Here is a 21,198-nt window from a genome sequence, read left to right as displayed (position 1 = left end):
AGAACAGAGGGAGAGAGAGAGAACAGAGGGAGAGAGAGAGAACAGAGGGAGAGAGAGAGAACAGAGGGAGAGAGAGAACAGAGGGAGAGAGAGAACAGAGGGAGAGAGAGAGAACAGAGGGAGAGAGAGAGAGAACAGAGGGAGAGAGAGAGAACAGAGGGAGAGAGAGAGAACAGAGGGAGAGAGAGAGAGAACAGAGGGAGAGAGAGAGAGAGAACAGAGGGAGAGAGAGAGAGAGAACAGAGGGAGAGAGAGAGAGAACAGGGAGAGAGAGAGAACAGGGAGAGAGGGAGAGAGAGAGAACAGAGGGAGAGAGAGAGAGAACAGAGGGAGAGAGAGAGAGAGAGAACAGAGGGAGAGAGAGAGAACAGAGAGAGAGAACAGAGAACAGGGGGAGAACAGGAGAGAGAGAACGGGGAGGGGAGAGAGAGAGAACAGGGGAGGGGGAGAGAGAGAGAACAGGGGGAGGGGGAGAGAGAGAGAACAGGGGGAGAGGGAGAGAGAGGGAACAGGGGGAGAGGGAGAGAGAGGGAACAGGGGGAGAGGGAGAGAGAGGGAACAGGGGGAGAGGGAACAGGGGGAGAGGGAGAGCGGGGAGAGAGAGAGAACAGGGGGAGAGGGGGAACAGGGAGAGAGAGAATGGAGAGAGGGAGAGAACATGGAGAGAGAGATGGAACAGGGAGAGAGGGCGAGAGAGGGGGAGAGAGATGGAGAGAGAGGGAACAGGGAGAGAGAGGGAACAGGGAGAGGGAGAGAGAGGGAACAGGGAGAGGGAGAGAGAGGGAACAGGGAGAGGGAGAGAGAGGGAACAGGGAGAGGGAGAGAGAGAAGGGAGAAGGAGAGTGGGGGGAGAGAGGAGAGGGAGAGTGGGGAGAGAGAGAGGGGGAGAGAGACAGGAGAGAGAGGGAGAGAGGGGGGGAGAGAGAACAGGAGAGAGAGGCGGGGGGAGAGAGAGATCGAGAACGGGAGAGAGAGACGAGACGAGACGGGAGAGAGAGCGAGAACGGGGAGAGAGAGAATATAAGGGAGATTCTGAGTTGGATAGGGGAGAGGGTTGTCCTATAGAATGGTTTTAAACTGTTTAATTGTGTTGTCTTGTCATTGATAAAAATAGTCTCTCTTTTGTTTTGCCTGTGTACCTGTGTATCTTGGTGTGTGTAGAGAATCTCTTGAGGGTCTGAATGGCAGTATTGGTTCAGGAGAAGGCTGTTATTCCCCCGATGGTTTAGACCAGAGTACAGGGTCGTACGCCTTCGAACCTGGCTCCCCCCTCCCTCCCCCTGCTCCCGATGACTTCCTGCCCCCTCCACCCCCAGACATGGCGTAAGTAGCAGATGGAGGGGAACAGTGTATGCACCTTATAATTGACCAAACACATTTTATGCTACTTTAGCATTGTTAGCATTAGCGTTTACTCACCAGTCAACACCCTTCATCTCAAGTGGTCAAAATCGTTTGGACCAAGTTGTTTGGATACAGTGCATTTTGGAGAATCGGTGCGCTGTCCCTAATCCATCCCGTGCTCTCTCATTGACAGTTATCATGACGGACAGTACGGAGCACCAACCCAGAAGCGCACCAGCGTTCTGAGCCCCACACACCCTCCTCCAGCCCCTCCCATGCCCTCTTCTGCTCCCATTGGCTCCCGGCCCAACCTGGCCCCTCCCCCTGCCCCACCTCCCTCTCCCCCCTCTGGCTTTGGAGTCCCTCTCCCTCCTCCTCCCCCCTCTGGATTTGACTCCTCCCCTCCCCCTCCTCTCTTCTCCTCTACCTATCCCTCCCCCCCTGCCCCACCTCCCCCTTTCTCCCAGACCTCCATCTCTCCGCCTCCTCCCCCCTCTCTCCCCCAGGGTGGTGGCGCACCTCCTCCTCCTCCCCCACCTCCCCCAGGCCCTCCTCCCCCCTCTTCTGGCCCTCCCCCCCAGTCCTTCTCCATTGAGGATCCCCGTCCTCTCAAACCCACCCAGGTTCAGCCAGAAGCTGATGCTCACAATGACCTGCTGTCAGCTATCCGGCAAGGTACGACACACACACACAGACAGACAGACAGACAGATAGATAGATACAAGCACACATAAACACACCCTAACCCCCCCCCCCCCCCCTTCTCTGGCAGGTTTTAACCTGCGTAAGGTGGAGGAACAGAAAGAGCAGGAGAAGAAGGATAACTACGGCAACGACGTGGCGGCCATCTTGTCTCGCCGTATTGCTGTGGAGTGCAGCGACAGCGAGGACGACTCCTCGGAGTTGGACGATGACGATTGGTCCGAGTGAGACCTCCTTCATCACCGCCACGGTCTTCCTCAGTCCTCCTCAGAGAGAATGCGTCATGTCCTTTTGCCATTACTTATTTATAACCAATGATCTGAGGAGTAGAGGGCCAAAGACAAGTGTGTCCTCAGGGTTCCACACTCCTGTCTAAGCCAATCACATTCCCTGTATGCTTTATGTATGACTTAACTGAGAAGCCAATGACTTAAGTATGGAGAACGGTCCAAATATAAAAAAGCCAATTATTTCTAAGGGGCAGAGGGCCAAAGGTGTGTTTGTGTGTGTGTGTAATGAGAATTATTCTCACAGATAACGTACAGTATATCGTATAGATATTGATCCTTACATGCATACACAGACACACAGTCCCATAATGGTATAATTGATGAACTGTGTTATGTATTAAGAATCATATTTTACGTAAAGATAGTTAAAAGATGTGCTAAATAAGACACACAGCACAAAGAAAGGTTTTTATTGCAGTTTTCTTTTTTTTCCTCCTGTCTTTCGCTCTGTTGTTGGCATGGGAATGGTTACCTAGGTGACGGAGGGACTTACTCATAGGTGGGGGGGATAGAAAGAGAATGTATTTGTATAAATAGGAGGACGTTCAGCAGAACCAAGTCTTCTGAACCTTATCTAAACGTTCTGTAACATTCCGAGTCAGCTCTAGCTCAAAAACACAATGTCCCCTGACTGTCAAAACATGCTCTGCCCAATAAGTGATCCCTCTTTTGCCCCTAGACCCGCCCCTCCATAAGTGCCTTTTGCTTTTCATGTTTATGTGCGAGGAGGACGAAGTTACCCTTAGACAGTAATCTAGGGTCAGGTTGCTTATTTCCCCATCACCATAGGATTGGAGTATGGGTAACTGATCCTAGATCTGTGTCTGAGACAACTTGATTGTCTTCTGTTTTAGTGCCTTCTGTTTGTTTGAAATCCAAAGTGTAAAGCCACAATCAGACCTGAACATATTATTATCCAACCACCTGTTTCTGCATGTCTTGTCTGTCTCTCAACTTTATCAGTGATGATTATTACAATAATAAAGATACAATGAACTACAGTGTGTGTGTCTGTCAATGGGTTCCTGTCCAGTTTTTGTCCACGTGTTTCACTTTGTCAATCCAGATGTTCAAGATCCTCCTATAGAAGAAAGTGGAGTTGGATTGGACACACCCTTCAGAACCGTCCATCAACATCACCCTTCAGAACCGTCCATCAACATCACCCTTCAGAACCGTCCATCAACATCACCCTTCAGAACCGTCCATCAACAACACCCTTCAGAACCGTCCATCAACATCACCCTTCAGAACCGTCCATCAACATCACCCTTCAGAACCATCCATCAACATCACCCTTCAGAACCGTCCATCAACAACACCCTTCAGAACTGTCCAACATCACCCTTCAGAACCGTCCATCAACATCACTTGGGTCCCTCCAGGGGATAAGAAACAGAGGGAGAGGAGTCCAGGCAGAAATTACAGAGTGGCCTCAACTGGTGTGACCTGGAAATTTGGCCTGAACTGAGTGAGATGGAGGACATTCTTCAATGGCCTGTGCTCCTTATAGGAGCCAAGGGCTTCAAGGCCCAGTAAAGAAAAATTTGATTTTCCTGTTTTATATATATAGTTCCACACTATGAGGTTGGAAGAATACTATGAAAATGATGATAATGCCCTTTTAGTGTAAGAGCTGTTTGAAAAGACCCCTGAAATTTCAGCTTGTTTTGGTGGAATGGAGTTTTGGGCTGCCTGGTGACATAGTAAATTAGTTAATAGACCAATACTAAAGATTTCCAAACCTCTAGGCCAATAACAGTTTTCGGTTTCCCACTCAGACCACTTGCAAGACAGTCTGTTATGTGAATTATTTAACAAACTATTTCAGTGTCTCTGTGCGTCTCCCAAAATCAAGAAACGGTCCCTGTCTTCATAGTCAGAGATTTATTCATTGAGAATTCTGCCATCACAATTTCAGAGTCCATCTTTAATACTCACACGTCATACAAAAATCCCTCCCCTCTTTAGGCGGGCTGTAGTTTTCCACTTTAAAACTGCTCTCCTGACCATCAGTACACACACACACACACACACACACACATATACACACACACCCACATGCATTCCTTAGTTATCTCCGTTCTCACAATATCCTGCATACTCCTTATAAAGCCTAACAGTTTCTCTCCTCCTTAAATTGGGAGGCCCCTTTATCTTGGTTTCTCAGTTGTCTGTAACCAGTTCTCCTTGTCCTTTGTTGTCTGGTCTAACTCTTACTCACATTGCTAAATAGTAGCTCAATGTCATAGTCTTTACTGGTCCTACACTCACACATTCTAACACATTCACACAGTTTCAGGGTGTAATAATTAGTCATTAATCTATCAATCCACCCTTTGACTAAATATTACACACATACTCACAAAATATATGTTGTTATAGAAATGAATCATACACATTGAAGCATATAAGTTGATTTGCATATAAAAACATTAAAGATTGTCTCATTCAATACAGGTTCATCAGGGTTACCCCATGATTAAAAGCGTAACGTTACTCTTTAGCAATGGTACCTAACCTGTTTACTCACATCCTGCAACATTGGTTAACTAGTACATCATACTTAAAACAATACTTTAATACACAAAATATCATTACAATAACTTTTAAACTAGAGATTTATAGTTCTAGGAAAACATCCAGTCTCAAACTATCTGAATCGTCGTCGTCCTCCACCAAGCCTGGTGGGTCATATTCTTCATTCCTTAGGTCGGAGTCCGGGATTGGGCCGTATCTCACCATCTGTTGGGAAACTGCATAATCCAACGCCTTGCTCACCGACCCTCGGACACAGGGAATAAGACAACATCCACAAAGAACAAGCATACCCATAGACACGATTGCCGCGCCTAAAATAGTTACAACAATAGTTTTCCATTTACCAAACATGTTATCAAACCAACCAGTCATTGATGTATTCACCCCCCAGTTCTCAGCCCATTCTTTACTTAATGCAGTGAGACCTGCCAGTGCTCTAGTTACTGTACCATCTGGGGCTGTATTGTTGGGGATAAACATACAACAATGACCTCCCACCATCTTGTAAATCCGCCCTTCTCTGCTAAAAGCATTTTGAGAACCAAACTATTCTGCAGGTCATGAGTGAGGTGGCGGATAGTTGGCCTAAGATTATCTTCACTGCATCCCTTGTCTAATTAACAAACCTTTGTAGATGTAATTAATCGAGTCAACATTTTTATCAATTGTAACCCACCAGAAAAACGTTGTTGTAAACCCTTCTCCAATTTGATCTGTGGTTCGCATTACTTTGGTGTCTATAACATTGATAATCTCCGGGGTTCATGGTGAATTGGGGTGCCTTAGTATTATCCTTTTTAAGAGTGGTTATTTTAATATCAGAACAATTAGGTGAGGTTTGGTTTGATCCCAAATCTATCACACAAGAGAACATGGTCTGAGGCATAGGTGCAGTTACAAGGGTTGGCCTACCTGTTGAACAGGCATAACAATTAGTTTGACCCAACGCCCTAGCTGTGTAGTTCATCCACCTTACCTAGAAGTTCTCATTTGAAATTCCTTCTACTTCTCCTTGGTTCATTTCCTGCAAGAGGAAATATTCTACCCTTGGTGGTTTAGTGCTATTTAGGATTCCTTCTGAGGGCCTTCCAAGGGGTATTAGACTAGTTTTTTGGTACCTCTGCTGATAACATTACATCTACCTGCTGTTCTGTCTCGGGGGTGGAAGATTCATTTCTCTCCTGAAAAATGAACCTCAAACATATATCTGCCCCGAAATCATCAACACAGGCCCAATAGTTCCTTGCTATGTCATCTTGCATAATTGACTTTACCGTTGTCACCAGTTCCGTTTTACATTTATCATGGGTTTGTTTAATTCCCCATCGGTGTACTGCGTCCATCCCATTCTCATAGTATGTTCCCCAGGTATGTTTAAACACCCTTGCCCAAGGACATGAGTGTTCCCCAGTGCAAATGTATTTACCATACCTTCTAGAACCTAACTTTCTTGTACACGCCCCCTCCTTACCAAAGCCCCCAAAACCTCCTATCTCTTCATGGGAGAAGTCGAATGGTATCTTGAATCCCCATCTTGTCCTAAACTGACTAACTATTAAAATAATCATTCCCCCAATAGTCTTTCTTGGTTTCAGTATTTCTACGAGATCGAATCAGTGCCTTGGTATTATTTTGTTCATAATGTCCCTGTTTAGGTTGACCTGGATTAATCCATAATATGGTTAACATGATGATGCAGCTCCGAGTCCCCAAAAATCCCCAAAACCGCCATCCCAATCCTGTCACTGACCCACCTGCCTGGTACTTCCCCATACCCACACCTCTATAAACACCCCACAGTGATGAAAGGTCGGGGTAGGGTTTCTTCGTTAACAGAGTTTACCCCCGAACCCTAGTGGTTCAGTTCTTCTCTTTAACTCTGCGTGTGTTCAACGGTGTTGGTATGTGGGCCCACCTTTTTGCAGTGGGTAACGTGGACCCAAGTGGCTCTCTCAGCTATTCTTATAGCGAAGGCAGTTACCAATAGGACTTGGTATGGTCCCTCCCAGCGTGACTGCTTTCAATCCTTTTTCCTCAACGATTGGATCCACACCCAGTCTCCAGGTTATATACTATGAATCACCTTCTCCTTTAATTCTCCTGTAGGACACAAATTCTTAGATATACGGTTAATGAACAATTTTCTCATGTGTTCTGCTAGTGTATTCTCTAGTTCTATGTCTGCCTGTTCTGGTCCTGCCAACTGTGGCATTCTGTAAGGTCTTCCAAACACTTTCTCAAAGGGGGATAACCCATCTTTATCTGGGGTTACTCTAACTTTCCAATTGCTGGAAGGGGTACTTAGCCGGAGGATACTCACCCTGAGGTGCCCTTTGTCTGCCCTGGTGATTATTTTGAGCACAGATAACACATCTTGAACAAAAGTTTATATTTTGTAATAATTAGTAATCCCATATGCAACAAAGTGTTGTCTAATCTGCTCTACCATCCATCCCTTCCGTTGACACATGGCTCTGCCCGTGTGTCAATATTGCAGCATATCTAAACAGTAATTTCGGGAGAATTGGTAAGCTGTCTTTGACCCATATTCCTTCCTTATTTACTGCGCCTTGCTTCACCCATCTGTGAACTTCCTTAATTGGGTCCCTACTGTAGCGCTCTATAAGTAGATCTCTATCTATCGAAACGTCCTCTTTTGACAGCTGACTGGGACCAGAGAAGTGTTTTAACCCTGCTGACCACATTTGATAATACCTCAACTTACTTCTTTCCCGTAAAAGTAATCCAAGATTAGTACAATTTACTAGCAACAGGTATCCCTCATTCAGGGAAAGCTCTCTCTCTCTCTCTCTCTTCTGTTATTTTATGGTTCGAATCATATATATTATTACCAAATTATAAATTTCTTCACACTTTTCACAGTACTATATATTACCCTCAACTTGGTAAAATAAACTATCTTAAAGTCCTCCTCTCATGCCTTTAGAATTTACCAGTGTGGATGATCAATTAACACCAGAAAGTCAAAACAGATTTCAGAGGCAATTGAAATCATTCAACGAACTGTTCCATCCCATAGTATCCTAAACATTACCATCATTCTAAATATTTCATAAATGTTACTTATTCCAAGTGTTCATTAAGTCCTCATGACATTTATTCTCATAAGAAATCATGTATACCCTAAACTCAGTCAAAACAGAAAAACTCCATAAAATTCACTGTGTGTGCTCCTTTAAGACTTATCACCTTTGACCTGTTGAAAACCCCCTAAAATCAAAATAACAAGGCTTTATAAACATCATACTAGGTGTGTTGTTTATTTGAAAACCTCAATTAAAAAACAACAACCAAAAATAGCCAGCCCCACTTAATTTGGTAGCTCACTTTCACGACCTAAATACTGCCTAACTCCACTAAACTGCTCCCCCTAGCCCTGGGCAACATTCCAATTAGATAAGCGAATCTCTTTCTCCTGGAAGATAAATTATTCATTTTGTTAACCTTCAATTACCATCAGTAATCTAAAGATGGTAAGTACACACAAAACATGATACAGATATCCCCAGTCCTAACTCATCAATAATCGTTTGTATCAATCTAATTCCTCATAACTAATCCATAAAACCACTCAAAATACCTAAAGTATACAATGATTATGTTTAATTGATTACCCTTCAGATCATATCCTCTTTAAATCTCACAATGATTATTGAACCCCTAAATCTGCTCCATGTGATCTCATCTCAAATGATCCATTATCAATTATTTGATCAACACCATAGGAAAATCTGTCTCCCCTTCTATTGTTCCTGTTGCCCCTGTAAATGTCATATTTCATTCATTAGCCAATACAATCACATACTCCGTGTAAGTAAGACATTATATTTTATCCCAGGCATCCCCTTAACATAATGCTATAGGAGACTTCCATCAATCCTGGAAGACACTATATAATACCACGTTTCATTAAGTTCACTACTCCTTCTAATATAACCCCATAACCCCTTTCTATTAATTTAATCATTGCAACCTGTTGCATTGATGTTTTTAAAATATAAACCTATTGTTTAATAACTTCAAACTTATAACCAATGTTTATTCAATCCATCATCCTAATAGTTACAACTATATCCCATTGTTCAACGTACCATAAACAGATTAGCGTTTTAGAAATCACCAATTATTTTCATACACCTATACAATAAAGTAATAACCATTAGAATTTGTCAAATAAATGCTTCTCATTCAACTATTCAACCTTCTGCTCGATACAGTCAGGCAAGTACAACTCTTTTACCCGCGAACTAGAACCATAATTATTTTCCTTTGTTCTCAATTCAAATCATTGTCCCAACTCTATAGCAATTTCGAGTTTGCTATTCAATTTCTTTAACTGTTCTCTCTGATTAGGCCCTAATTAATAAAACAAATACTTGCTATCGTTGATAAGCATACATTTAATTATATTCCTATCATTTGAACTATGTACTGTCTCTCACCCTTCCCCCCCCCCCCCCCTCCCCTCCCTCCCCGCTCCTTCCTACACAATGGGGGAGGCGCGGGGACCTGCCCTAATCATCTTCCTTCTTACGAAATCATGTCATTAGTCCTTGTAACCACAACCCATTACTACTTAATAACATATTTTCATAGACCTTTCTAGAATACTCATCTACTTAAGCTATCTAATTCAACCTTTCACATTTCCCAATCCACCTAGTAATCTAGGTCCATAGCCCCAATGCGAAAGCTTTACCCACTGTCCCTACATTTACATTTACATTTACATTTACATTTTAGTCATTTAGCAGACGCTCTTATCCAGAGCGACTTACAGTTAGTGAGTGCATACATTATTTTTTATTTTATTTTTCATACTGGCCCCCCATGGGAATCGAACCCACAACCCTGGCGTTGCAAACGCCATGCTCTACCAACTGAGCTACATCCCTGCCAGCCATTCCCTCCCCTACCCTGGACGACGCTGGGCCAATTGTGCGCTGCCCCATGGGTCTCCCGGTCGCGGCCGGCTACGACAGAGCCTGGATTCGAACCAGGATCTCTAGTGGCACAGCTAGCACTGCGATGCAGTGCCTTAGACCACTACGCCTACCTGGGTTCGAACCAGGGACCCTCTACATACATTGCCAGTCACTCCACAAAATAGGCGATCCTTTCAAAGCAACTACTTCCAGTTCATAGAGCAAGTGACGTCACCAAATGAAAACCGCACTAGCTCTCACCTCATTCAGCAACACAAAAACTCTCTCTCCCCGCACCTATTCCTGTTGAATAAGTGAGTCTTTCTATTTAACCCAAACCACGCTACAAATCTCCCATTCAACATCACCAAACCAAATACTCAGTAGTATCCGGTTACCACCCATACCAGCCGTTGAATTCCACTCATACATACAGATTTCACCTTATGCCATTGAAATGACAAATAAACCATAATAGTTCATTGGAACCCTATATTGGCTTTCTACTATATTATACATTACGTCTATAACCATATTAGTTATGGTCCGATTACCCATTAAATCTTATCACATGATCCAACAACGGTACAACCTTAGAAAACTAATTCTCTACTTTCTCACCCATGACGTACGTCTATGTTTGGGTGAGCAAGTTCATACGTACATATCGTTAGAAATATATAGGTACCTCCCAAATAATCACTTCGTGGTGTTTTTAGCCAATTCTTAAATCGACACAAATCACTTCAACTTTTTACCAGCGGAACCAAAAAAAAATAGACTGTCATTTCCCAGACACTGCCCTTTCCTTTATGTCTGCAGTCGCGATGGTTATGACCTGTTTTGTTACAGTATTTACACGGGGCCCCACACTCTCTTGCAAAATGACCTTCCTTGTTACAGTTAAAGCACTTCCTCTTATCTCCTCCCCTATTCTGCCTCCCTGACTTATTATAGCTATCTAATCTCTTCAACTCTCTGTGTTTAAATTCTCTAGTCTTTCCTGACTCTCTTCCGAGCCTCCAAAAGCCATACTCTCGCTGTGTCTAGCCCCTCCCCTCGCTGTTTCTTCAAATCCGTTCCGCAATTTACATGCATCTGCCTAATCATAGCCTCTAATTTTCTACATTGAGATGCCCAATAAATCCATACCTCTTCTCCCAAATGGATCCATAATACCTATTTCTTTGATCCCTTATTTCCATGTATTTCTCGTCCCCAGTAAATTCTGGGACCTCTTGTGAGGATTTGCCTCCCATTGTTGGTACTGCTAAAAATCCCTTAGCCACCTCTTCTATAAAACAAGTTATTCAAAACAGTTTCACACAACAATTGGAATCACCCCTTCCTGTATAGGTACTAGTCCCCCAGAATTATCTCCTACTCTACGGAGGAATTCATCCCCACAATGTAATCTTGATAATTCCTGACACAACAGGAATGGGTTCTCCCTCTTTTCTATACAACCACCTGGAATTATTTATAGATGTGACTTTTGAGCAAATATTAGGTCTCACACGTATACAACCTTACATGATTATTGGTTAACACTATCGGTAACCCGGAGTTTGTAAGGCTCCAGTTTCATGAAACGGATAGAGTTACGGCAAAATCTACAGTTGTTTGTGACTTTTGACTTTACTAATATTCTATTTTGGATTCCGTCACCGTCTCGGTCATTAATCAGGTGTCCTCTGGCCTGTCTTAACTCTTAATGTCAAAGGGCAGGACTTTCTATTTACGAATGTATCATTCGCCTGTCGACGGTTTTCAGAGTTACCTGGAATGACAGAGGCAGGTATTGGGTTCCGGCTCAGAAGGACCAAGCTGTTATGTTATCCCCTGTGCCATTATATCCTCCAAACACCAGCTTCTCGGGCACGGGTCGTCGGGTAAGCTTGGCTTTATACATAGTTTGGGCTTTGTCGAGTAAGGTTTAAACTATGTATTTAGATTGTAGTTAGGTATTGTAGTTAGGTATTGTAGGTAGTTATCGTGGGTTGTTGTATGTAATTATTGTAGGCTAGTATTGTATTCGGCTGAGCCCGGTGAAGCACGAAGCTAGCTGGCTAACCCACTACCTAGCGGGTAGCTACTGGCAACCATTAGCAACGGTATAGTTGTTTCACGCCTGAGAGTGGCTGTAATTACGCCAGCTGGCTGCCTACAATAATTACATACAATAATTGCCTACCATTCAGCTGTTTTCTAACCTCATTGTCTGAACCGTTAACATTAGGTAGTAAGTGGCTACTGTGCTTGAAATTTAGCTAGCTTGTTGCTACCTGGATAGCAACTAGTAAACAATAGCTGGAACGACCTAGCGAACAGACGCGAACTGGCTGAGTCAATTCAGTGGCTAGCTTTGCACTTGGCTAGCTAACAGTAGCTGCTAGGGGTAAGTCATAACCTACATTTGTGTTTTATTTTTACATATTGGTAGCTAGAGTCGTTCAAGGAATTCGGGACATGGGTGACTAGTTAACGTTAGTTTGGCTCTCTCTGTGTGTTCGTGCCGTGAAAGGAGGGGTTTCTTCTTTGTCTGAAAGCAATGGCTAGCTAGTATGCTAACTATTCTAGCTTACTAACTGGCTGAATAAGTTGACGAAGGACTTGCTCAAGCTGTCGGGACTAACCCACAACGTTAGACACGGACACGAACGATCTGCTTGGCGTGTTGACACACTGGTGGTTTGTTGTGGCCGAGTATTGGTGCTAAACCGTGTTGTTGGAGTCCGGCATGCTAGCTGGCTGTGGCGTCTTATGACTAGGTGCCCTGGACGATTTTCACGGAAGAATACTGTACGTAGTTAGCTAGCTGAATAAACTAAGTTAGTCTATTCCTAGAAAACATTGAACCGCTGTAGTTTACAACAATTATAGTTTCTGAGGTGGAAGTTGGGAGAGTTATATTTGGGTGTTGTGGTGAGGGAGGCCCCGCTCTCTCCTTTCCCAGATGTTTAGTTCATTTCATTCTGATCTCCTTTGCATTATTGTAGCCATTTTCTGCAGCCTGTCAACTATGCCTCTGTCTATCCCTGTTCTCTCCTCTCCGCACAGGCAATACAAACGCCTCACACCGCGTGGCTGCTGCCTCTCTAACCTGGTGGTCCCTGCACGCAACACCCACGTGGAGTTCCAGGTCTCAGACAGCCTCTGGAACTGCCGTTCTGCTGCCAACAAGGCAGAATTCATCTCAGCCTATGCTACCCTCCAGTCCCTCGACTTCCTGGCGCTGACGGAAACATGGATTACCACTGAAAACACTGCTACTCCTACTGCTCTCTCCTCGTCTGACCATGTGTTCTCGCATACCCCGAGAGCATCTCGGGGTGGTGGCACAGGAATCCTCATCTCTCCCAAATGGACATTCTCTATTTTTCCCCTGACCCATCTGTCTATCTCCTCATTTGAATTCCATGCGGTCACAGTCACTAGCCCATTTAAGCTTAATATCCTTGTCATCTATCGCCCTCCAGGTTCCCTTGGAGAGTTCATCAATGAGCTTGACGCCTTGATAAGTTCCTTTCCTGAGGATGGCTCACCCCTCACAGTTCTGGGGGACTTCAACCTCCCTACGTCTACCTTTGACTCATTTCTCTCTGCCTCCTTCTTTCCACTCCTCTCCTCTTTTGACCTCACCCTCTCACCATCCCCCCCTACTGACAAGGCAGGCAATACGCTTGACCTCATCTTTACTAGATGCTGTTCTTCTACTAATCTCACTGCAACTCCCCTCCATGTCTCCGACCACTACTTTGTATCCTTTTCTCTCTCGCTCTCCTCCAACACTACTCACTCTGCCCCTACACAGATGGTAATGCGCCGTCGCAACCTTCGCTCTCTCTCTCCCGCTACTCTCTCCTCTTCCATCCTATCATCTCTTCCCTCTGCTCAATCCTTCTCCCTCCAATCTCCTGATTCTGCCTCCTCAACCCTCCTCTCCTCCCTTTCTGCATCCTTTGACTCTCTATGTCCCCTATCCTCCCGGCCGGCTCGGTCCTCCCCTCCAGCTCTGTGGCTTGATGACTCATTGCGAGCTCACAGAACAGGGCTCCGGGCAGCCGAGCGGAAATGGAGGAAAACTAGACTCCCTGCGGACCTGGCATCTTTTCACTCCCTCCTCTCTACATTTTCTTCATCTGTTTCTGCTGCTAAGGCCACTTTCTACCACTCTAAATTCCAAGCATCTGCCTCCAACCCTAGGAAGCTCTCTGCCACCTTCTCCTCCCTGCTGAATCCCCCCCCCCCCCCCCCCCAGATAAAATCTTGCGACTTGTGACGGCCGGCCGCCCAACAACCTGCCCGCTTGACCCTATCCCCTCCTCTCTTCTCCAGACCATCTCCGGTGACCTTCTCCCTTACCTCACCTCGCTGATCAACTCATCCTTGACCGCTGGATATGTCCCTTCCGTCTTCAAGAGAGCGAGAGTTGCACCCCTTCTCAAAAAACCAACACTCGATCCCTCTGATGTCAACAACTACAGACCAGTATCCCTTCTTTCTTTTCTCTCCAAAACTATTGAGCGTGCCGTCTTTAGCCAACTCTCTTGCTATCTCTCTCAGAATGACCTTCTTGATCCAAACCAGTCAGGTTTCAAGACTGGTCATTCAACTGAGACTGCTCTTCTCTGTGTCACAGAGGCTCTCCGCACTGCTAAAGCTAACTCTCTCTCCTCTGCTCTTGTCCTTCTAGACCTGTCTGCTGCCTTTGATACTGTGAACCATCAGATCCTCCTCTCCACCCTCTCCGAGCTGGGCATCTCCGGCGCGGCTCACTCTTGGATTGCGTCCTACCTGACCGGTCGCTCCTACCAAGTGGCGTGGCGAGAAGCTGTCTCCGCACCACGTGCTCTCACCACTGGTGTCCCCCAGGGCTCAGTTCTAGGCCCTCTCCTAATCTCGCTATACACCAAGTCACTTGGCTCTGTCATATCCTCACATGGCCTCTCCTATCATTGCTACGCAGACGACACACAACTAATCTTCTCCTTTCCCCCTTCTGATAACCAGGTGGCGAATCGCATCTCTGCATGTCTGGCAGACATATCAGTATGGATGACAGATCACCACCTCAAGCTGAACCTTGGCAAGACGGAGCTGCTCTTCCTCCCGGGGAAGGACTGCCCGTTCCATGATCTTGCCATCACGGTTGACAACTCCGTTGTGTCCTCCTTCCAGAGTGCGAAGAGCCTTGGCGTGACCCTGGACAACACCCTGTCGTTCTCCGCTAACATCAAGGTGGTGACCCGGTCCTGTAGGTTCATGCTCTACAACATTCGGAGAGTACGACCCTGCCTTACACAGGAAGCGGCACAGGTCCTAATCCAGGTACTTGTCATCTCCCGTCTGGATTACTGCAACTCGCTGTTGGCTGGGCTCCCTGCCTGTGCCATTAAACCCCTACAACTCATCCAGAATGCCGCAGCCCGTCTGGTGTTCAACCTTCCCTTGTTCTCTCACGTCACCCCGCTCCTCCGCACACTACACTTGCTTCCAGTTGAAGCTCGCATCTGCTACAAGACCATGGTGCTTGCCTACGGAGCTGTGAGGGGAACGGCACCTCCGTACCTTCAGGCTCTGATCAGTCCCTACACCCAAACGAGGGCATTGCGTTCATCCACCTCTGGCCTGCTGGCTCCCCTACCTCTGCTGAAGCCCAGTCAAAACTGTTCGCTGCTCTGGCACCCCAATGGTGGAACAAGCTCCCTCACGACGCCAGGACAGCGGAGTCACTCACCACCTTCCGGAGACATTTGAAACCCCACCTCTTTAAGGAACACCTGGGATAGGATAAAGTAATCCTTCTACCCCACCCCCCCAAAAAAATAAATAAATTGTAAAGTGTTTATCCCACTGGCTATAAGGTGAATGCACCAATTTGTAAGTCGCTCTGGATAAGAGCGTCTGCTAAATGACGTAAATGTAATGTACATGTGAATTATTTAACAAACTATTTCAGTGTCTCTGTGCGTCTCCCAAAATCAAGAAACGGACAGAGTCCCGGTCTGCATACTCCTTAAAAAGCCTAACAGTTTCTCTCCTCCCTAAATTCCTCAGTTATCTTGGTTTCTCAGTTGTCTGTAGCCAGTTCTCCTTGTCCTTTGTTGTCTGGTCTAACTCTTACTCACATTGCTAAATAGTAGCTCAATGTCATAGTCTTTACTGGTCCTACACTCACACATTCTCACACAGTTTCAGGGTGTAATAATGAGTCATTAATAATTAAATCTATCACAGTCCTCCTAGCAAAATTCTACCTTGATAAATTGCTCTTTGCTAAGTTTTTTTGTTCTTTTTTTACCATTTTAGTTTAAAACAATCACAGTAAGGTACTCATAGGCAGCGAGAGCTAAGCTTTCCCTAAAGTAAGTTGAATTAAATTGTCAAAATGATATAGCCTAATTAGCCTACTTCTGTCTATTCCGAAATAAATAAAATCATTCAAAATAGGTTACCGAAGCATGATTTGGCCACAGAGGTACCTGAGATTCAAAAAAAAAAAAAAAAAGTTTTTTAAAATCACATTGCCTACAAAAGGAAAGGCAACGCGCACAATTTGGGCATCGCATATGGCAAATACCAAATAGATGACTGTTGAGTTGCGACTGTCAGTGAAAAGTTGAGAGTCCCAGCCAGGCATATCGCAATATTTCAAAATGAAATTGTGGGAAAACATAGTTTGAAACGACTAATCAGTATTTTAGTTTGGCTCAAACATTTCTCAATGTAGGTTAATTGAGCGAACAACAGCATAGCCTATCTTATTGGCACCAGCAGAGAGCATCAGCCATATCGCTGGTGAGTGTGCACTGTGCATATTCACCCTTTATCATTGTTGGGTCAGTAACCACGTTGCCATCCACAGTTTTTAAGTGAGTAAAGTCATATTGTACAGTCGTGGTCAAAAGTTTTGAGAATGACACAAGTATTGGTCTTCACAAAGTTCGCTGCTTCGGTGTTATGAGATATTTTTGTCAGATGTTACTATGGTATACTGAAGTATAATTTCAAGCATTCCATAAGTGTCAAAGGCTTTTATTGACAATTACATTAAGTTTATGCAAAGAGTCAATATTTGCAGTGTTGCCCCTTCTTTTTCAAGACCTCTGCAATCCGCCCTGGCATGCTGTCAATTAAATTCGGGCCACATCCTGACTGATGGCAGCCCATTCTTGCATAATCAATGCTTGGAGTTTGTCAGAATTTGTGGGTTTTTGTTTGTCCACCCGCCTCTTGAGGATCGACCACAAGTTCTCAATGGGATTAAGGTCTGGGGAGTTTCCTGGCCATGGACCCAAAATATCGATGTTTTGTTCCCCGAGCCACTTAGTTATCCCTTTTGCCTTATGGCAAGGCGCTCCATTATGCTGGAAAAGGCATTGGTCATCACCAAACTGTTCTGGGATGGTTGGGAGAAGTTGCTCTCGGAGGATGTGTTGGTACCATTCTTTATTCATGGCTGTGTTCTTAGGCAAAATTATGAGTGAGCCCACTCCCTTGGCTGAGAAGCAACCCCACACATGAACGGTCTCAGGATGCTTTACTGTTGGCATGACACAGGACTGATGGTAGCGCTCACCTTGTCTTCTCCGGACAAGGTGTTTTCCAGATGCCCCAAACAATCGGATAGGGGATTCGCCAGAGAAAATGACTTTACCTCAGTCCTCAGCAGTCCAATCCCTGTACCTTTTGCAGAATATCAGTCTGTCCCTGATGTTTTTCCTGGAGAGAAGTGGCTTCTTGGCTGCCCTTCTTGACACCAGGCCATCCTCCAAAAGTCTTTGCCTAACTGTGCGTGCTGATGTACTCACACCTGCCTGCTGCCATTCCTGAGCAAGCTCTGCACTGGTGGTGCCCTGATCCCGCAGCTGAATCAACTTTAGGAGACGGTCCTGGCGTTTGCTGGACTTTCTTGGGCGCCCTGACGCCTTCTTCACAACAATTGAACCTCTCTCCTTGAAGTTCTTGATGATCCAATAAATGGTTGATTTAGGTGCAATCTTACTAACAGTAATATCCTTGCCTGTGAAGCCCTTTTTGTGCAAAGCAATGTTGACGGCACGTGTTTCCTTGCAGGTAACCATGGTTAACAGAGGAAGAACAATGATTTCAAGCACCACCCTCCTTTTAAAGCTTCCAGTCTGTTATTCTACCTCAATCAGCATGACAGAGTGATCTCCAGCCTTGTCTTCATCAACACTCTCACCTGTGTTAACGAGAGAATCACTGACATGATGGCAGCTGGTCCTTTTGTGGCAGGGCTGAAATGCAGTGGAAATGTTTTTTTTGGGATTAAGTTCATTTTCATGGCAAAGAGGGACTTTGCAATTAATTGCAATTCATCTGATCACTCTTCATGACATTCTGGAGTATACGCAAATTGCCATCATCAAAACTGAGGCAGCAGACTTTGTGAAAATTTGTATTTGTGTCATTCTCAAAACTTTTGACCATGACTGTATACAAAAAAATCACTACAGTTGTGATGGAAAAAGGAAGTTTCTGTGTAATTTTATAAATGCCGACAGACAATCAGATCATTTGTTCGTTTGACATGGTGGGATCTTTTTGTGTCAGTAAAAGTAATTATGAGGCAAATGGAGGTGGAAACGACTTTATGCGTAAATACTGATATAATCAGGGCCAGATTAATGAAAATATTTGTTTTTTGTGCAAATGTATTAAAAACAAAAACAACTTATTTACATACAGTCTGAATACTTATGTAGATAAGGTATTTATTTTTATTTTTTATGTGCAAAAATGTCTAAAAACCTGTTTTTGCTTTGTCATTATGGGGTATTGTGTGTAGAATGCTGAGGATTTGTATTTATTTAATCAATTTTAGAATAAGGCTGTAACGTCACAAAATGTGGGAAAGGTCAAGGGGTCTGAATACTTTCCGAAGGCACTGTATTGCCTGCTAATATTGTACAATATGTGTGTTGCTTCATTGGCCTGGGCTATTGTTTGTTTGAATTGAAGACCAGGTTGATGTCAGTCCCTTAATATAATAACCATCATATCTAAGTACATTTGGAGTCATGCCATGGTATGGTGTGTGGTCCGCCCACTATGACTCGGAAATCCATGCAGTTTATTAGGCTAAAGATTAAGTAAGTTATGATGAACTTCACAGGGTGGTGAAAGTGCACGGTGATGAGCTTGATGCTGCTTTCAATAGAAATCGAGGGTCTTATTCAGGTGACATGATGAGCGATGCTTGACTGCCGTTTGACAAATACAAATATTCTCGCTCTTATCCTGGTCCTCTGTAGCTCAATTGGTAGTGCACGGCGCTTGTAACGCCAGGGTAGTGGGTTCGATCCCCGGAACCCACTACGCAAAAAATGTGCGCACATGACTGTAAGTAGCTTTGGATAAAAGCGTCTGCTAAATGGCATATTATTATTATTATCCATAATATGTCAATGTAGACTACCCACACTGTATCTTTGAGCTGTTGGCTAGAGCGCAGGTGCCAAGACCAGAGTAGGCACATTTGCTATTTAAGTAACCGTTTTTGTGACAACTCAGTTGTACAGTTGAAAATGAGATGGAAACACATTGAACTTTAGATTTTTATTCGATACATGAAAACTTTAGCGAAAAAAATACATTTTGTGTGCACTGCCATCACGCACTGATTTTTATCCGCAACAAAGTCCGTTTGTTGGAAACATGCCACTGGTGGGAAAATGCACATATTTTCTTTAGGCGGATTCTAGAATATTTGCATGAAAATCTGTCACCAATTGGATGAAAACCTACCTACAGCCATTTAAACGTTTGTTTTTGGACAATCATTTCCTCCTCCAGTTTAGATGGAGGTCATATTCTATCTGTGTCTCCCCTTCTCCTAGCCCTATTATATGGACAACGTTGTTTTGATTGATCTGTTATGTCAGTATCAGCAGAGTAGGCTACCCTGTCATTTGTTGTATTAAAAATGATTCCGCTAACGTCTCCAGTCATATGAAGTGGAGTAGAATTGCATGTAATGTGTTAATACAATAAAGAAGAAACGTATCTGATATAGCCTATCGCCCAGGCTTCTACACTATCTGCGCTCAGCCATGCATTCAACAGTCTTTTTTGAAACAGTGGTCCTCTGTAGCTCAGCTGGTAGAGCATGGCGCTTGTAACGCCAAGGTAGTGGGTTCGATCCCGGGACCACCCATACACAAAAATGTATGCCCACATGACTGTAAGTCGCTTTGGATAAAAGCGTCTGCTAAATGGCATATTATTATATTATTTATTGACTAGCCAATTATGACTATCCAATCTACTCATCACATTTGGAATGGTAGGGTATCTGCAAATACAATGATGCATGGAATACTTTATTATAAAGGTGCATTTATATAGATACTTTTGTACCCGTTTCCTCCAGCATCTTCACAAGGTCCTTTGCTGTTGTTCTGGGATTGATTTGCACTTTTCGCACCAAAGTACGTTCATCTCTAGGAGACAGAACACGTCTCCTTCCTGAGCGGTATGACGGCTGCGTGGTCCCATGGTGAAGATTTCTCCCAAGGATTAACCAGATTTGTGGAGGTCTACACATTTTTTTTCTGAGGTCTTGGCTGAATTCTTTTGATTTTCCAAAAGAGGCACTGAGTTTGAAGGTAGGCCTTGAAATACATCCACAGGTACACCTCCAATTGACTCAAATGTTGTCAATTAGCCTATCAGAAGCTTCTAAAGCCATGACATCATTTTCTGGAATTTTCCAAGCTGTTTAAAGGCACAGTCAACTTAGTGTATGTGAACTTCTGACCCACTGGAATTGTGATACAGTGAATTATAAGTGAAATAATCTGTCTGTAAACAATTGTTGGAAAAATGACTTGTGTCATGCACAAAGTAGATGTCCTAACCGACTTGCCAAAACTATAGTTTGTTAACAAGAAATTTGTGGAGTGGTTGAAAAACAAGTTTTAATGACTCAACCAACCTAAGTGTATGTAAACTTCCGACTTCAACTGTATGTGCACACATTCGCGAGAGTAGAATGAGCGAGACTTCATGTTTCATACAAAATAAATGTGCTTTTATTTTGAAGTAGAAAAAGACAACATCTGTACATTTTATATAAAACAACATTGTGCAAACTGAAACCTTTTCAGAGATAGTTAAAGTGCCTTTTACAGTATTTATTTGGGAGTTCACCAACAGCATAGTACATAGTCCCACCAAACCATCCAAAGGCTTATAATATAATATCTTATAATAGTATCATTGTATAGATCCACTTTCCCGTGCTCCTGAAGCATGTATGTTGGATCCAGGTGAATTACATTGGACCTCTGTGATTGCATCAGAGTGGATGGTCTTCATGTTAGTTGGAGGATGAGGCACATGTTAAG

The 21,198-nt window shown here is 44.1% G+C and overlaps 1 protein-coding gene across 1 annotated transcript; it reads left to right on the top strand.

Moving 5' to 3' along the window:
- Positions 1-1,161: 1,161 nt before the first annotated feature.
- On the top strand, positions 1,162-3,337 carry LOC311115241 (uncharacterized protein; the record flags this gene model as incomplete). The annotated part of the gene is made up of 3 exons (XM_084190440.1): positions 1,162-1,323; positions 1,538-2,019; positions 2,117-3,337. Coding segments are annotated over 3 exons (802 nt in total), but the record flags the coding sequence as incomplete, so codon positions are not given.
- Between the last annotated feature and the right edge of the window lie 17,861 nt (positions 3,338-21,198).

Source organism: Coregonus lavaretus (assembly GCF_964263955.1).
Source record: "Coregonus lavaretus genome assembly, contig: HAP1_SCAFFOLD_8213, whole genome shotgun sequence".
NCBI classification, from domain to species: domain Eukaryota; kingdom Metazoa; phylum Chordata; class Actinopteri; order Salmoniformes; family Salmonidae; genus Coregonus; species Coregonus lavaretus.
This window is presented reverse-complemented; position numbering and strand designations above follow the sequence as displayed.